Below are 19136 nucleotides of genomic sequence, written 5' to 3' on the forward strand. Positions count from 1 at the left end.
CGTTAACATGAAAATGTGGAAAATCGCTCGAACCCGTCAATTTCTGATTCGAGGGGGAACAACTGTTCCACTGTTTTCATCCCCGTGACTTCAACCCCCTAACGGGGGTGAGCACAACCCCTTGATTTTGAATAGGGATGAGGGGTGTTGAGATACCTCATTTTGAAGATCTTATCGTGTACTATCTGACCGTAAAATTTCGCTCCAAAATATCCATCGATAACGACATGACAGGTAAAAGAGTGGAAGAGTACGTACTTTTGTGATTACTTTATTAAATGTTCGAAATGGGCACCATCCACTTCCATGCAGTAATATAAGTTTTGCTGAAAACGTTCACGTACATTACTCAAGATGTCTGGTGTAATTTGACGGCATTCATTATAATCCGAGTTCGCAAATCATCCAGTGACTCAGGCTGGGTAGCGTAAATCTTGGATTTCAGGTGACCCAATAGAAAAAAGTCCAGTGGAGCCAGATCCGGTGATCTGGGTGGCCACTCAATATGTCCCCTTCTTCCAATCCAGGCGTGAGGAAAATTGTCATCTAAAAACTGACGCACCGGTTGAACAAAGTGAGGTGGTGCGCCATCTTGTTGGAAAATGATCGTTTGATGGTCTTCTGCATTCTCCAATACTTGCACGAGGGCTGGATAAATAGCGTTCTCCAATAGATCGAGATAAAGTTGGCCTGTGAGATTACCGGGTAGAAAAAAAGGGCCGATTATGTGATTTCCATAAATACCCGCCCAAACATTTAATTTTTGGGGGCGCTGTGTATACACCTCACGAAATAATCGTGGATTTTCATCTGACCAATACCGACAGTTATGCCGGTTTACAATGCCGTTAAGGTAAAATGAACACTCGTCCGAAAAACAGATATCGAACATGTAGTTTTGATTGCAGTTAATTATTTCACTGATCACTTCACAGAACTGGAGTCGGCGATCGGGATCATCCTCATTCATTTCCTGAACCAATCGTATCTTATACGGATGGAATTTATGTTGTTTCAGGATTCTCATGATTGTTGTGCGTGAAACACCAGATATCTCGGACAATTTCCTAGTACTAACGGTCGGATCCATTGCTATATGACCTAAGACAGCCACGTCCCTCGCTTCGTCTCTTTCATGCACCCTCTTTTTGTTTCCAACTGACCCAGTAGCGTCAAATTTGGCAACCAGTTGCACAACGTAAGCAGCGGATACATTTTTTCCAGGATGTCGTTCGTTAAATAAAGCCGCTGTTGTGCGCGCAGAGTCGTTATTTCGGAAAAATAATTTTATCATTTCCACCCTTTCTTCTACGGAATACACCATTTTAATTCCACTACAAATTTACAATCGCTTGTACACACTTGTACCGTTCTTAACAATTCACGATAGACTAAGGTACAAAAACAAGGTCCGTCTACTTTTTTGGACAAAAAATTAACCACTCAATACCTTTGAAATGCGTCGGATACGAATAATATTCTCGAGATAAATTCCATATTGCCTCTTTCACTATTTTCGCTGTTATTTCATTATCGATGGATATTTTGAAGTGAAATTTTACGGGCAGATAGTACACGATAAGATCTTCAAAATGAGGTATCTCAACACCCCTCATCCCTATTCAAAATCAAGGGGTTGTGCTCACCCCCGTTAGGGGGTTGAAGTCACGGGGATGAAAACAGCGGAAAAGTTGTTCCCCCTCGAATCAGCAATTGACGGGTTCGAGCGATTTTCCACATTTTCATGTTAACGCCGGAAAATCGAGGTGTTAAGTTTTCGTTGGACCACACTGTAATTATCTATCTTTTCTAAATGAGTGACTTATTTGAAATGAAATGTTTGAGGAATATATTGGTTCAACGTTTTTACTTTCATTCAGTTATTTGTATATGTAAATGTACTTGAAACAGTGGCGTTACGTGACAGAATAATACTGGCTTCTGCCAAAATTTAAAATGACATTTGCCGGTTCTTTCGCCAACATTTTTTCACCAAAATTGTTCTTTCGTCAAAACGACTCATTAGCCAAAAATGTTTATTCGCTGAATAGTTCTTACGTCAAAATTTAGTATTTACTGAAAATTAAAATTAACTGTTGATTTGACTCTACAGGCTCTCGTATAGATACTGATATTATATCGATTTTCAGACATGAAACCCCATCGGTAGTTGATTATCAGATGGTTATTTTGGACCGAGCTGACAAATTCATAATGGTTTGATGGAATATAACATTAAATTCAACCGTCTAGAAAATGTATACATGCAGAATGGAGTCAGCGGTGTTACTATTAGGGTTCTGTAATAGAGGTTGAGCGGAATTTTGCATAACAAGACATTATCTATTGCGTCGTACGCAGTTTTGTGATATAGTAACATTATCGCTGTAATTAATTCAACACATATTCGGGTAGCAAAAGTAGACGGTCTCTAAGGGTAATTGTCGACTTGGATTCACTCATTGTTTGGTATCATTTTACAGAAAGGGTAACAGAAAGTTATGTCACTATTAGAGAAATAGGTATATTATGTATTGTGAGTTTAAATACTTACAGGAATTATATTTTCATTATATAGGCCCAATATTCTATGTTTTTCTAGTGACTGACAACTGGTCAAGTTGATGAAAAACTGAGAGAAGATCCTTAGAATGTTTCACTGAATAATGAATATAACAAGTATAAAAAGGAACTCGAAGTAAACGAAAAAGCCAAAAATACATAATATAGAAAAGACATTAAGGAAAATAGGAATAGTCCAGGCAAATCAAATTTTCAATGGAAATTGAAATGTTGAAATAGAGTCTTTGGAAAATGATGAAGGAGATATGATGGACGATCCAAGTCAACTGGTAGAATTATTCAACAAAACTCATATTGACACAGGAAAAACTTTGCGAATGAAATGAATTCAGTTTTACCGAACAAGTAACAGAAATTTGACTTTTCTCTATCCGACTACTCCAACACAAGACTGTAATATCACGAAAATAACAAAGAACCAATCTAGTGGCTCAGTTTGTAGCAGAACCAATATTCCACATATTCGATAGAGTTGCAGGAATCGGCTACTTTCCATTGTGCCTAAAAACTTCCATAGTTACTCCTGTTTTCAAGAGTGGATGTAGAGATGAAGTTGTTAACTGAGGACCAGAATCTCCAATAACAAATCTCAGTAAAATTCTAGAAAAAATAATTATATTATCTGACTCAGAGTTTGGTTTTCGGGCAGAAAAATTCATCGAAACTGCGGTAATACTCCTAAATAATTATGAATACAAAGCACTCCATAGAGATAAATCACCACTAGAAATTTTTATTGACATATCGAAAGCATTCGATACGGTTAACAACTCCATCCTACTTTGGAAAATATTGGAATGAAAGATAATGCCTAGAATAGATAGAAAACAGATTGTGAGAATGAGGAATATAAGAAGCAGTTAAAAGAAAATTGAATGTGGAGTGCCGCAATGAATTGTCCTGGGTCCGTTGCTTTACAGAATTTATGTGAACGGGTTGTTTCCAATTGGAACCACAGGTCGCATAATGAGTTCTGCAGACGATACTGTTTTTTATCACTCTCAGCAATCTTGGTCTGAGGTCAAAGACATGGCAGAGAAAGATCAGAAAAAATCAAACAATGGTTTGCGGTCATTGAACTCCAGCAGAAATTTATTACTTGCTATGTTGTAATAAAAAATTTCAATTCAATCAAATTCTTCAAGATATTTCTAGATAACCATATAAAGTATTTAGGGGTTTTCATAAATTCTTACATGAGATGGGACTTTCATATTGAATATATCGTAAAATGTCAATTGACTTGACTTGACATTGAACAAAGAAAACAATTAACTTAGTTTGGTACTCATTTTATATACTGCATAATAGAATGGGGTGGGGTATCCAAGTCACACTATCGTGACTTGGATATCGTTCAAAGATAATTTTGGAACTGGTTGAATGCACCTCCTCGTTATCATAATGATATGTTTTATAAATAACTAGAGGTATTCGATTCTAGACAGCTGTTCCACAAGTCAGTAGTATTGAATCGATATAAGGAAAAGGGAACATTATGTAGGCCACGTCATAACAATACCACTCGAAATAAAAACAGGTACATAGCATCATTTTGTTAGGGAGTGCGTTAGGATCAGAGCTCCGTACAGCCCTGGACATTATCTTGTTGGGAGTACTGGATGGGACAGCCCTGAATATCACCTGATAAGTTTACATAAGAGGATGATACATTCGTTTCTGTGTTGAAATATGTTCAAGTGGGGCAGTCTGAAACTGACATTGTTGTTGAATAGACTAATAAATGTTATAAAGTTGGTGGTGTTATAATTGTTTTAATATCGTTGTTAGCCAGTGAGGCATTCCTAACAATTTATACACAAGTCAATAGGGCAAAGATCCACCAATTTTTGGGACCCGTTGTGTATAATCCTTCACCAGAAAATATTGACACCCTTTATGTTCTATACTGGATTGAAACATTCGTTAAATGAATACATACACAGCATAACTCCACAAAAATTGTCGAAATGTTTGAGAAGTGTAATCAAGTATCAATTTCATACAAATCTCATACACAAGTCAGTGAATTGATGAATCAGAGCAATTAGGAATCAATTTGAAAGTCAACAAGTGAAATATATGTTAGAAATATTTTAATTTCAATTATGGCTTCGCTGGGACCTTTCATTTTTGATTGATGAAACCGCATGTATTCATTGTACACTCTATTCCATTTCGCCACAGTTTTCATATATATGATCAATATTTCTTCACATCTCTATGTTTTGTATTGATCTCCACAAATTTGATTCTGTATATTGTATATATTTCAGATTGAGCTTTTACTTCTCGTATTTTTTTCATATTCCTCATTGCTCACACCACACACGAGTAACATATGTTATCATTATCATTATTATTATATGTCTTCCTTTGAAACCTTCATGAAGAATCCTTCACCATCAGATACTTCTTTTGGTAAGTGACTTCCTCCTGAACTTATGTTAATATAATATCTTTCCTGAATCTATACGTTTTATTCAACAATAGACACAAAATATAAGCTTCATCCATTACACATATACTCTATTCGTTATATAGACATCGATTTCAAACCAAAATTCATAAGAAAACTTTTCATTTCATTTTCAGCCTTTGGTATTTATTTTTTTGGAAATTCTACTTTGAATTTAGGTGAGCATATGATCAAATAGGCTGCTAAATCCATTCCAGTATTCATATTGTGTATTTTTTCTTAGTACATCAGGTACATGAAAAAAACCTTGACTACAAGGTAATAACAATATGAGACGAAACAAATATATGGCCTATTTGGTATTCGTTGATTTCTATCACGATATCATTTCGGACAAAAGTTGGCCACTAAATTCAATTCAATTTAATGAAATATTCTTTGAGATGATCACAGTTTCCATTCAATAAGGAGTCTAGGGTACAAGAATACTGAAAAGCGCGTAAAAAAGGTCAACAATTTGTTACTCTTCTGTATATCTACCATTGTGGAATGATCAGTAATCTGTTAAGAAAATCCGCAACTCTAATATTTTTTATGAAGAATCCAATACATTGTCTTCATCATTTGAAGTGGACTTGATTTGTTCTGTAAGCTACAAACAAGTCTATTAGTTTCAGAAAACGTTATTGGTTGGGTTGACCAAAGTACATTGATGTCCTGTGACGCGTTCTATAATTTCTTGGAAATTGGTTCATAGCTTGTTTCTGTACCTTTCTGGAAAGGATGAAGTCAAATATATCTACCTTGTTTCTGTTGACAGCAATTCGTTTGATGAAACTCAATTCTCTTTGAAAATTATTCTGCGATAGAAAAATTTGCAACATTCTATTCGATGCTACTACTCAATGGTGATATAATTATGGATGACAATACTCTATAATATGGATCAATGAAAAGTAGTGTTCATTGTTGATTTCAGTAGTAGTTAAATCTGGGATATTCATTTCTCTTGCTAATCTCAGTGGTGAATTTATTCCACAATGGTGGAACACTTGTTGCGGTTCTGTAAACGGCTTGGCAAAAATTTCACAATATAGTGGTGTCTAAATAGGTTATGATGGTTTTCCATCAAGTGTCGGTCAATTTCAAATCTCATCATCAAAGTTTTGTTTTCGATACAAGCAATATCTTGATAATATATTACCTCTCTCAAATATTTGAACATCAATTCCCTTCTACCATAAACTTTTGATTACATTGTACGCAATTTCAGACACACCCAATCTAATATATCCCAACATTAGACCGTACTCATAGCCAAAGGTAATATTTGATAAAGGATAACGTAGCCGAAGGTGGACGAAGGGTCAGGAGGTTTAATAGTCTTCCTTCCTTGTACAAATTAATTACCCAGTTACGCCATAATATATAGCACGGTCCAACCTTTATAGTGGCTATCATTTCTGCTGACCAAAATCATGATTTATATTTGTTTTTGTTCTGACTTAACACCTGTCACCGTTATATATTGTTCAGAAGGTAGTTTGTGAACTCAACCATAACATGCATGTTGAAATTTTTGCTGCAAGAAATGTGATGAATGGAGTAATCTTTTCATTTTCGAGTCTAGAATAATTTGTGCAGAAAAGTTCTCAACAAACTCAACATATGGTACCATGTTAACTTTGTTATCAACTTCAGGAACAGCTTGTTCTTCATTACATAAAGAGAAGATGAATAGTTGTTGATTATTTCAAAAGAATAGAGTTATGCGGTGATCATTTTGTAGGGAAATGTAGAAAAATTAAATATTGAATAATGATATACTGAAAGTAATTTCAGAATTGAATTGTTATGGAACATCCCTCTAAATTGCCTTTCATCTGATGTCAGCATGATTATAAGTAGTTCAAATTCAATGAGAACGAGTCGAAGCAATCTTCAGGAAATCAGTTCTGCTTCTCTTTCAAATTTCTGGTCTATGACAAAATATTGTCATAGACCACGAAAAAACCACCATGATCATTTCTGATACAATTTCAAGAAATTCGACTTCAAATTCCTCATTCCGTTTGTCCAATAATGGAAAGAATAATTACATCCGTGATTACTGGAATGAAAACAGCGATGACGAACGTATCACCAACACCTACAACACAATTGAATCAGTGAGACATTCCTCAGTCAAAACCCTTGGGCTTAATGGGTTGAAAAATATTGGCAACACCTGTTTCATGAACAGTGCAATCCAATGTTTGTCAAATACGTGATGGTTACTGGAATATTTGGAATAGGATGAGTACATGAGATATCAATACTAATATTTCTAATACGGAGGGTGCTTTAATCAAAACTTTCGCCGAAGTTATCAAGGAATTGTGGTCAGAAGATTCATCTGATAGAGCAGTGAACACAGTCTCCTTAAAAAGTCAGATTCAGAGTTTTGCCCCTCGATTCAGGGGTCATACGCATCAAGACGCCCATGAGTTCCTTCGTTATCTTTTAGAAGGTTTACATGATGACGTTAATAGAATTATTGAGAAACCTAAATCGAACTTAACGGGGATTATCGAAAAATTGAGCGACAGCGAGAAAGCGCAAGAGTCATGGCTGATTTATTTGAGTACATGTAACTCTAAGATTGTAGATAATTTCGTTGGTCAATTAAAATCCACGATGAAGTGTACACATTGTGGGGACTCATCTGTAACCTTCGATCCTTTCTGGCCAATTGAATTCATCACAATGCTTGGATTCCTTCACAAGAGAGGAAACTTTGGATGGACATGAAAAACCGACGTGTTCAAGTTGCAAAAAAAAAAAGAAAATACACAAAGTCTCTATCGATCTATAAGCTTTCCCGTATTTTATTCATTCATTTTAAAAGATTTTCTCGAACAGAAAGATTTAGAGGCAAGTTAAATGTTGCCATCAAATTTCCTCTAGATGGATTAGACATGAACAATTATGCAGCAGAAAATGTGACTCCTTATCGTTATAATCTATATGGGCTTTCGAATCACACTGGATCTACCTACAGCGGTAATCATCAGAATTCTGCAGACATCCTTATACTGGCACGTGGCATGAATACAATGATTCATACGAGTCACCAATTTCACCAAAATCGCTTGTGAGTGGAGATGCATACATCCTCTTTTATGAAAAAGAAGAAACAAGTTCGCACCTTTGAGCGTTTTGAAATGTTATTTTTGTACTGTTGTTTTTAATGTTATAATGAATTAGTTATGTAAGATTTATGTTATAAATAGAATATAGAAGTCAAATTAGAGTTGAATGATATATTTGAAATGAATGATGAAAAATATAATAAAATTTGAAATAAACAGAAATGGGAAAAATTAAAGTAGATTTCAACACAAGTTAGTTCCGATTGTTTGTATCTACAATCATCTTCGAATGATAACTGGGCTATTACTGATATTCGCCGTCATTTCTTCCGGTTTCCGAATATCGATTTTTATATGTTGCTTATCTTCACACTAGCTGACTCAATGTGTCGTTGTTCGTTATGTACGCTACTTTGAACTTTTTTTTGATTCAGAGTATTTTTTGTGAAAAATTCCAGCATTGGACCCCTTGACATGACATTAAGTTTCAAATTTATGTTATTTTCGCTGAGTATTATTCTTTTTTCTGGCCATTACAGACCTTTCATGGCCTTTTGGTGATTTGGTAAATGCAATTCTTATATTCGACTAGCGTTTTTATGAGTTTGGAACAATGACTAAAAGTTAATAGGTTTTTTTCCTATGAAACAAAATATACCAATGGATTTATCGGAATTTTTCAAGATAATCATCAGAAAGTTGGTTCTCTGAAGAAGAAGCTAATGCTGCTGAATATACATTGAAGAATGAGCACAGAATAAATGGGAAATTTTTCAAATCATTGAGGTCGGTAGATGACAAGTCTATCAGACTTCTTTCAGAATTTAGGAATATAAACGTGTGGAATTAGATTGACGAACAACGGCAATAAAGATCATAATCCATGAAGCTCCTAGTTTGCTCTTCTACGTAGTAATCAGAAGTGAAAAACAGGTGAATATTGGAAAGTAATTGAATCGGCTACCATCTCAGAGAAACGGTATGGACTTGGTTCTATTTTACTGGGTGAGTCGCTCGACATGTGGAACATTGAATACTGAGAGGTCATTGAATGATCCCTATCTGATAACCATTACCCAAGTTGATAATGTATATGAAGCAATGGCTCAGTTGTAAGTTTCAGTTCCATCTTCAGATGATGCTAACGTGGTTGGTGGAAAACCTGTCGAAAGAGAGTGTCATAGTTCTTGTTTCGGAAAATTGTTTTCATTAAATACAGTCTAGATTCATTATTGCAGCACCATCATCATAGTATTTCACGTTATATGTATGGTAGGTGACTTTTTACCATACGTGTTGTATTAAGAAGTACTGTGGGATGGTAGTCGGTTTGGTTGGTGGGGGTAGTTTGCTCTCCTAGCTCAATCCACCACTGTGTGGAATGGTGATTTAATTCGGAAAATCAATTTTCACTTCCTATCTCTCAACCCATGCTAGGGATGGCACATCTCAAAGTGAAACATCGTTGATCCCCAGCTAGCACAAGTTTCGACTTTTTAGAGTTGCCGTTCATAAAGGAGCAAAAGCTGGTTAACGAAACAACATTTGTTACAATATTCAACTGTAATAAGATATACTGATCGATAGAGAATTCTGCACTATATACATCGATACATCCCAAATTTTGATATTTTGTCTCTATTCGGCTCATCACTATATGATATTAAGCAAGTTGCGGCCAATTTTTCTCTACGAATTCGAATTGATCCAAGGCGCTGCCGAAACAGCCCAAAAATTTATCAGGCATCTGACAATGATCGTGTTATTTCATCAGTTCGGACTTCCATTGTCTAATATGATATAAACTGATTTGAAATCCCTGAGAGAATTTCTAGAAAAAATTAAAAAGATTAACCGAAAAATAACAATTTAATTAAACAAAAAACTGAAATTACGAAGGAATAACATACGAATAAAAAAATACCAAATACCAAATAATACCAGCTGAAAATTAAAAGAAAGTAAAAAATATTATTAACAAAAAATTAAAAATTAAAATTGAAAGAATCCAAATCAAGTTACGTCACAACGTTCCGATTGTTAGTATTCACAATCGTCTTCGGGTGACAACTGGACTTATTTCTCCTAGATCTGACTATTTATAGATCATTCGAGTGCTTTCACCTATCACTTCTTCCCTCTCTCCGCTTCATTGGTTTAAGCGGTGGATGACAGTTTGGCGGGAGTTGGTCGTTTTTCGGGTGATTAGAGTTTTCTATATGTTATATATCTCTACGCTAGCTTGACTAAATGCGTTGTTGGACAACATATACGCGGCTTTTTTAAATTTTCTCCTGAACCACTGTTCCTCTTTGAGGATGATTTCAGCTTGAGCTCACTTGATGTTATGTTGATGAGTCCAAATATGCTTTGCTATTTCGAATTTGCTGGTTTCTCCTCGCTGTGTGTTTCTTAGGCTCAGCAATGCGAACTTTCGAAGGCCTCTCAGTTTCACCGATGTATGATTCTCCACACTCGAAGGGTTTTCGGTAAATGCAATTCTTGGATTCGCAATCCGCGTTTGGTGGCCTGGTTTTCATGAGGCTGCTGCGAATTGTGTTCCCAGATCTGAAGCAGGTCCTTATGTTATACTTGGACCCAATCCTTCTCATCCTTTCCGATAATCCTCTGATGTAGGGTAGTACAAGTACTGGTTGTGGCGGCTTCTCTTCCTTGTGTAGCTCTTGAGGCCATTGAAAGTTCGCATTGTTGGGTACAAGAAACACACAGAGCGAGGAGAAACCAGCAACTTCGGAATAGCAGAGCATGTTTGAACTCATCAACATAACATGAAGTGGGTTCAAGCTGAAATCATCCACAATGAGGAACACTGGTTTAGGAGAAAATTTAAAGAAGCCGCGTATATGTTGTCCAACAATGCATTCAGTCAAGCTAGCGTAGACATACGTAACATATGGAAACCTCTAATCGAGCGAAAAACGACCAACTCCCGCCAAACGATCATCTCCCGCTAAAACCAATGAAGCGGAGAGAAGGAAGACGGGATAGGTGAAAGCACTCAAATGACCTATGAATAGTCAGATCTAGGAGAAATAAGTCCAGTTATCACCCGAAGATGATTGTGGATACTAACAATCGAGACGTCGTGACGCAACTTGGTTTGGAATCTTTCAATTTTGATTTTTAATTTTTTGTTATTGATATTTTTTTCTTTAATTTTCAGCGCGTATCAATATTTCTATTTTTTAGTTTTTTTCTTTGTTGCTTGTATGTTATTTCTTTGTAATTTCAGTTTTTTGTTTAATAAAACAATTGTTATTTCTCGGTTAATCTTTTTGATTTTTTTCTACAGATTCTTTCAGGGTTCAAATCAATTTACATAATATTAGACAATGAAAGTCCGAACTGATTAAATACACCACGGAACATTGTCAACCACCTTCAAACAAACAATGATCGTGTTGATGAATGCACTGTTCGACGATGGTTTGCAAAATTTTGCTCTAGGGATTTCAGCTTTGGAGATAAACCTCAAAGTGGTGACCCCAAAGTGATCCAGGACGAAGATTGGAGGAACTTGGAGACTGACCCATTACAAACAGCGCTTGTTATAGTGAAAGAACTGGGTGTCTGCTCCTATGTTGTTTTCGATGGTTCAAAACGTATTGGAGAGGTCATAAAACTCCAAAAGGCTTCACGATTCGAACGATCGACAGAAAATGTCACGTTTCGTTATCTGTTGTTTCCGGTTTTTGCTCAATCGAAACGATTATTTTTTGGATCGAATCGTCACGTGTTATCAAAAGTGCATCATCTACGACAACAGAAGACATTCCATGCAGTGGTTGGACACCGTTAAGCCATCCGGGCACTAACCAAAGGCGAAAACCCGCCACAAAAAGTCCATGATTACTACATGTGTGTGTGTGTGTGTGTGTGTGATTCAAACCATCACAGCTGTTCTATTGTGAGGAAATCGACAACAAAATGTTAGGAAAATTATATCATCAGCAGCAACCGGTACTGGTAGCGGTCCGTTCCTGCTTCATCGAATTCCGAGGACAAAATTTTTATGCTGACGAAATTAATTGATTTGATTTACGTTGGCAATAGTGCATTGATTCAATCATCTCTCAATTCCATTGAATTGAAAACTATTCACTGAGGTATTACAGTAGACTCATTGAAATGGATAATTCAACAAGAAGTATATTTCACGAGTAGAAAAACTTGAAGATTTTCATCATTGGTCCATGCAAAATCATAATATATCTGTTCCATAGTTTTCCGATATTTTCCATTCACTGAAGTTGGTTGAAAAAATTATTCAGCAAGTTGAAAGTGCCTAAGCTGTATCGATAGATATAGGTAGATCCATATGAAATGAAAATTGAGCTAAATAGTATGAAAAACGTAATTTCAAGTATTTTTTGTAAATACCTGTAGATTAGTTGAGTATATGTGTAGCCGTTGAAGTTTTTCCCTAATAAATATCAGAGACGACGGTGCATAGTACGAATTTTTATATTTGACTTTTATGGTTACTATTATTATTATAATCTTAGTTTCCAACAAAATGGCAAAAATAATGTACACAGCTCATACACTCTGATATTGATTATGTTCATTTCTGAGTAGAAACTAGTCACAGGCCGCAAATGAGTGGAGGGTGGGTTGATTCAAAGAAGAAAATGAAATGAAGAAATAGTGTTCATATGAATTGAATATCGATATCGAAACCGACGTAGAACTATGCGAGTCTTTGTAAATTCATCAATGTGTGACATTATGAAAACATTTCAATTTCTTGTTATTCAAACTATGCGACAGTCAAAACTGGAATTCAGTTTTGTTTTTGCTACAGATTCCATCTCCACTATCAGAAGAGATTATTAATATGCAGGAACGGCCCTCAAAATCAGTCCGATTCATGTAGAGATTTCAAAGTTCTCTATGTTCAAATATTCATGACAAAAACTTCATTTATTGGAAGAAGATGAAATGAAAAAAGGACTATCATTCAACTGATATGAATTTGTGACCCAAAGCTAGTGAAACCATTCCTGTACCTTTTTCGTGTTGGTTCGTCAACTCAATCATCCTTCATTCTTCAAAACTGATCGTAGCTTCTAACATGATCGCGTTTCTTTACTTTATCCTGGTCGTAAAGCCATCATTTAAAAATTATCACTGCCGGAATCCGTCAAGATAAAACACAACCATTAATTCTCATAGTAATACATTTATAGGAGTTTTTCCAGTGACGCATGGGTGTTAAACAGTCTTTATAGCAATATCAATTGTTAAGTTGCGTGAGTTGTCGTTATCAACATCGTGGAACTTTTCTAACACGCCCTGAAAGCACCGCCCTTTCTAGACGGGGAGAATGTCCAAATATCATGGGACCTACGGATAACATGATAGTATTTTGTTTTAGCTTGAAATGGAAGTAGTGTATATTGCCTGAATGGAAAAAGCTTGTAAAAATTCGAGACAGTGAAATATGAGTTGGTTTATCGAAAAGATCATGACTTATGTTGGAATGTAGTCGGTTTAGTCGTAATTTCGGTTATACACGGTTATACATTCGACACTGAACATTATTCTGATGTGATTATTATTCTTCTTAGAGATGATTTGTGAAGAAGTCTTTTTCTTGGAGTTTTTGGAAAATCTGCTCATGAATAATGAAGGATAGAATCGAAAAGATAATTCTACAAATTATTGTGCCATATGAAGCTCTGGACAGTTCATTCAGTCAGTAACCTTTCCTATTAATTAATTTCACCTATCAAATGAAATTACATGATACAGCTTTTTCTCACACAGGGCTAATATTCCGGAAAGCAATCTCTTTCCATTTTCACATCCTGAATAATTTCACGGAAAACTTCTGACAGCTGACTGTCTATCGATTTCAGAAAAACATGTTGATAGTGAATACATATTATAAGTTTTCATTCCAAACAGCAAAATCTGTATCAAGTTATCTGATTCAATTTTTTGACGACTTGGATGTTCTATATATTTAAAACTCAAGGTGCAAACAAACGATACTGGATTACTACAGATTTTTCGAAATAAAATACCAGAATGAAAACCAACAAACTTTTTTGAGAAAGTTATTCATTTGGTTATCAGTTATTTATGGGGAAATATTATTTTATGATCGGACAATTTTTCTATATTTATATTCCACGTATTGTGAAACTGATGTACTAGGTCTGAAAATATATTGAAAAGAACTTTCTCGGAGAAAGTTGATTTTTAGAAATAGAACTTTTTTGGTTTCCTATACACCTCTATCTTTTTCTGATCTAAGCTTTGGAACAATTCCTTGAGTTCACGTTGTGCTCCAACAAAATTGGTCCTGTTATCTATTATTGATCACTTCCTTCCTTTCTTTGGATGATTCCCTCATCTTTTTTTATGTATCAAGATGGAGTAGTAGAAAGCCAAAAACTTTTTTTCCCAAAATATAGAACTACCGAAGAATAGACAAAAAATGAGAAGTTTTAAAAAAGATATGCAGATCATACATAGCAATGTCTATCAAGAAAGAAATGTACAGGAAAAATCCATTGAAAACAACGTCTTTTTCATGCACAATGGAATATATTGATTTACTTTGTCTCATCAATTCGTACTCCGAACATATGATTGGAATTATCAAAGAGGAACCCTACAAAGCGTAATATACGAGAGAGTTTTGATACAAAATTTTACTAAGAGAAAAACTTTCAATCTCCAGGTTTTCGAGTGGAAATGTAAAGTTCAATTATTCGTCAGCATCTTTTGGACAACTTTGAAAGTCGATTTTATCTCCTTTGGAAATTCTACGTATTTCAGCTATTCTATCAGAGTTTCGATAGTTGAGGCTAAAATGATTAAATTTACGATGTTTATAGTTCAGTTTCTTTGCTATAGAATTTCAAACTGTATGGAATACAGGGTTTACTGACGAATTATTATTATTTTCTGCTGGAATATGGAAAAGTGTAAAAGTTATTGTAACTTACTTCTATTTTCTGGATACCTTCTTTTTTTCTGTTATGTAGTTACTGTTGAGTCTTCAAATGTCTATTTCCATGAAATGGTTGAGTAACTAATTGGAAAGGTTCAATGACGAAGCAATTCCTACCTGTTGTTTCCACTCCCATACATTTCCCATCATATTGAATGTATCCAAATATTACATTCAGAGTTCACCAATTTTTCAAACGATTTGAGTATATTATCATTTCATTAATTAATTTCACGGGCTCGGGATTTCATGATTTCATCATATTTCATTGTTAGAATTATTTATTCGAAAGCAAGTATTTTTGATCATTATTTAATCAATTGAGTTTGTTAGTGGGCGAAAAATGGAAAACTGGCTGAACCATTTTGAAATACGTGAAGTTTGTAATTCGAGTGGGGCCAAATAATCTAGAGAATGTACTGAATTAAGTACTCAAAATATCGACAACAAAAATGATTTATCAAACTATTATTGCCTCTTTAGATAGTCACACCATAGGTGCCTGAAAACTTGATAAAGACTTTACAAAGGATAATGGTGAGGCGACTAATATAACATTAATGGATAGAGGAAGGAAATTTGGAAAATAACGCTATGCAAAGAAGTAACTTTCAGACAAAAACTAGATGATAAATCCCTTTTGAAATTACATAAAAAAACCTTTCGTTTGGGATATTTTGCGATCTCAGTCGCTCATTCGACTGTGCCAATCACACTTTATTATATAATAAGCTAACAGCAATTGGTATTTGAGGTTAGTGGATTGAATCAAATTTATCTGGACGTCAGCAGTACGTAAGTGTTTTGAATATTACGAAAAAATTGGCGAATGTCAGTAAATCTAAATATATCTCTATCACTATGGGTGTCCTTCAAGGATGTGTTTTGGGGCCAGTAACATTTTCACTATATATAAATAACATAATATCTATAAGTTCATCAGTAAACTTCACAGTTTATGCACATGACACTTCTATTCTGATATCTAACAAAGCAAGTGCAGCCTCAGGAACACAATCTAATAATATATTATCGAATATTTATGAGTGGTTCTGCAGGAATTCCCCTTATATCAACGCAATAAAACCAAATGCAGTACACTGGCATAATGAAGAAAAAAAGTAGCTAATATAGACATCTAGGGTATTATGTGTGAAATTTTTGGGCTTCATGTTGATAAGTGTTTTGACTGAAAAAGACACTGTGAGGCAGGAGTTTCAAATAAGAATTATGTGATTCATATGCTTCGTAATCTCAGGTGTGTTCTTACTCATGACCAGTTGACTATGCTGTACTTTGCTCAGCCAGAATCTCGCTTGAGATTTGGCATAGTCTTTTCATGTCCCAGAAAAAATTAATTCATTGTATTGATGGTGTATCGAGTACAACCAGTTGAATGAATTATTTTAAAGAATTTGTAATCTCAACTACGTCATGTCTGTTTATTTCAAAACTATGGCATTCAGTCACTACAAAACAACGAAATGATCTACAAATACCATTTCCAAAAAATATCCTTTTCAATTCTCCATCTATAATTGGCCGAAGGGTTTCTGATAAATCGCCATCGACTATGAAATCAGCTCCTGAACTGAAATTATACGAATTAGCATTGGAAGGATTTTTATGGAATCAAGATTTTTATTCTGTAGATGAATAATTTTTGCCTGGTTTCAGAATTTACAGATATATGTATGTTCCTCTTTTGTGATATGAATGTTGTAGACTTGAATTTAGACTATGTATTATTTCTACTTGTAGCACAATGACTAGGCCTATACAAATTATTTCATGATAAGAGGAATAAAGTCTTACTTATAAGCAAATTTCTCTGTTAGACACATTAAATGAAGTAGAATCATCAAAGTATTTCTGAAAGCACTCTCTGTTGATAATTCACTATAAAAGCAAATGAGTTACACTTCTAACATCTTCCTTAAAATTTCGTCACAAATAATTAATTTGAAGTATATAATTCTGCCTGGAATTCCAGCCAAGCGTGTAGTCGATAACGTTGAAAAATTATGCTTTTATGCCGGTAAATGTTTTGTATCTAAATTTTTCTTTGGCCCCAACGTTTTCCAAATATATTCTTTTATATTGTTTCATCAGAAAGAAGAGCACACGTAAGACTCTTTAGGATTATTGATAACTGAGTTTACAATATCCTCTGATTTGTATAGCAGAACGATTTTTGTTTGAAACCATAATGACCATAATAGACAAAACTCACTCAGTACTTTTCATGGTAACCTACTCATCTCAGGAAATCAGTTATTTTTTGTGAAAAGCAACGACTGAAACCAATGTATTAGGATAGTAATATTATTTCAATCGTATAGGAAGTTTATCAAAATATATGAATTTCGCTCGAGTGCAAATCACGTTCCTTTTTGACAATACCAAATATTTTTACTGAAAATAGTTCAGCGGAATCAAAAATTACGTTCCAATATGTAATTGCATCAATTTATGATATTTTGTTATTCTTTGAAACTCATCTCTACAATAACAACAAAAATGTATTTGTTTTTACTGCTGAAGGAAACAAAATCCCAGCTGGAAGATCGTGGTCGAATGAAACCTAAAGTAACAAACGTTTCTGCTTCTGCGGCATATATCTTCAGGGGTATGTGCGTTCAATTCGAAGACGAAAATTATATATCGAAGTCTCAGCAACGTCGTTGCTTTTTTCAATGAAGTCAATTCCAAGTCGATGAAAGTGTTAAAATCATTTGAAAATTTGATGATATTTATATCTTTCCGTAAAAAATATACAACTTACTTTTTTGTTACAGGTAATAAACACAGTCCTGTCAATTGTATTCCTTCAAGCTCTCAAGAAAGAAGAGGGACAAGCTGATACATACAGAAAATGAAGTGCACATTCGCTTTTACAATTTTTGTTGTTTTATTTTTGCATACTTGCATATTCACCATAGTCGTATTTCAAACTGATTTATGTTTGAGTTTGTAGCGTAGGTAATGGTTTACTTAAGAGTTTCAATCACATTTGTTCGCAATTTCGTTAGCCGAAAAAGAAATATTCTCGAGTTTTGGTGGGTAGTTACTGAAAAGTTTATTTTATGTTCACCACGAGCTAACGACATATATATATTATATAACCCAACTTATTTTTTATCGAATCATTCGCAGTTGCAAGAACTTGAAAGCATTTCCAGATATGCCGTAAATTTCGATTAACATTATAAAATCACTAGTCTGCATAATACATAAACAATTATATTTCACCTAATGATGTTTGTCTATGAATCCATGTTATGGCGCAGATAAAATCGTTTTATCATAATTATGTATAGCCACTGAGTTCATATTCCCATTGAAATGAATATGTTATATTTGTTATCATTTGATTCACATGAATTCACAAATGTTCTATTTATAAGCTGGATTCAATGCAATGTTCATAGAATTCATCCTGTATATTAGTTTGGTTGTCACATAGTTAAATCAAAGAATTGATTTGAAATAATCTCCAATTTTAATATTTTCATGTAGTTATATTATTGGTACACATTGTATATCATCAACCTGAAAAGTTCACAGTTTTTTGTATTTAGTTGAATAAGATGACAATTTATATTGAGGGAATTATATTTTGAATAAAGTAACGATAGAGATTGTTGTTTTCTTTGTTAATGGTAGAACACAGATAATTTTCATCAGGAAAATAAGCCGACTTGGCAACTTTCCAACACAGAATTATTATGTAAATTGACTTTCATGAAAACTTTGTGTGTATGTGTGGACATCCATTACCGTTTCCTCGGCTAGTTCTTAGTATAAGAAACATAGTGACTACCAGAGTTTTGCAGGAAACTGAATGGTAAGTATGCGTTACGTGATTTCTTGGAAGTGTTATGTTCATGAGAAAGATCGTATCTTCACTAATGAGTATCTAGAATCAGTGTATCAAATCAGATAAACAATAATGGATCTTTGGGAAAAAAATGTAATGTTTTGCCAAAATGCAATTAATTTTTTTTCAAACACAATA

At 34.5% G+C, this 19136-nt stretch overlaps 1 protein-coding gene across 1 annotated transcript in view; it reads left to right on the forward strand.

The window, feature by feature from the left end:
* The window catches only part of Tsp2A (Tetraspanin 2A), a 370949-nt gene extending 352190 nt beyond the window's left edge, over positions 1–18759 (forward strand). The window contains exon 5 of the mRNA XM_074169904.1: positions 17917–18759. Within this exon, the coding sequence (XP_074026005.1) occupies positions 17917–17997 (81 nt within the window). The 3' untranslated portion in view covers positions 17998–18759. The remainder of the gene's footprint in view (positions 1–17916) is intronic.
* The last annotated feature ends 377 nt before the right edge of the window (positions 18760–19136 follow it).

Source organism: Leptinotarsa decemlineata, unplaced genomic scaffold (assembly GCF_025532065.1).
Source record: "Leptinotarsa decemlineata unplaced genomic scaffold, Ldec_3_MD MMD2_P_RNA_scaffold_6, whole genome shotgun sequence".
NCBI lineage: Eukaryota > Metazoa > Arthropoda > Insecta > Coleoptera > Chrysomelidae > Leptinotarsa > Leptinotarsa decemlineata.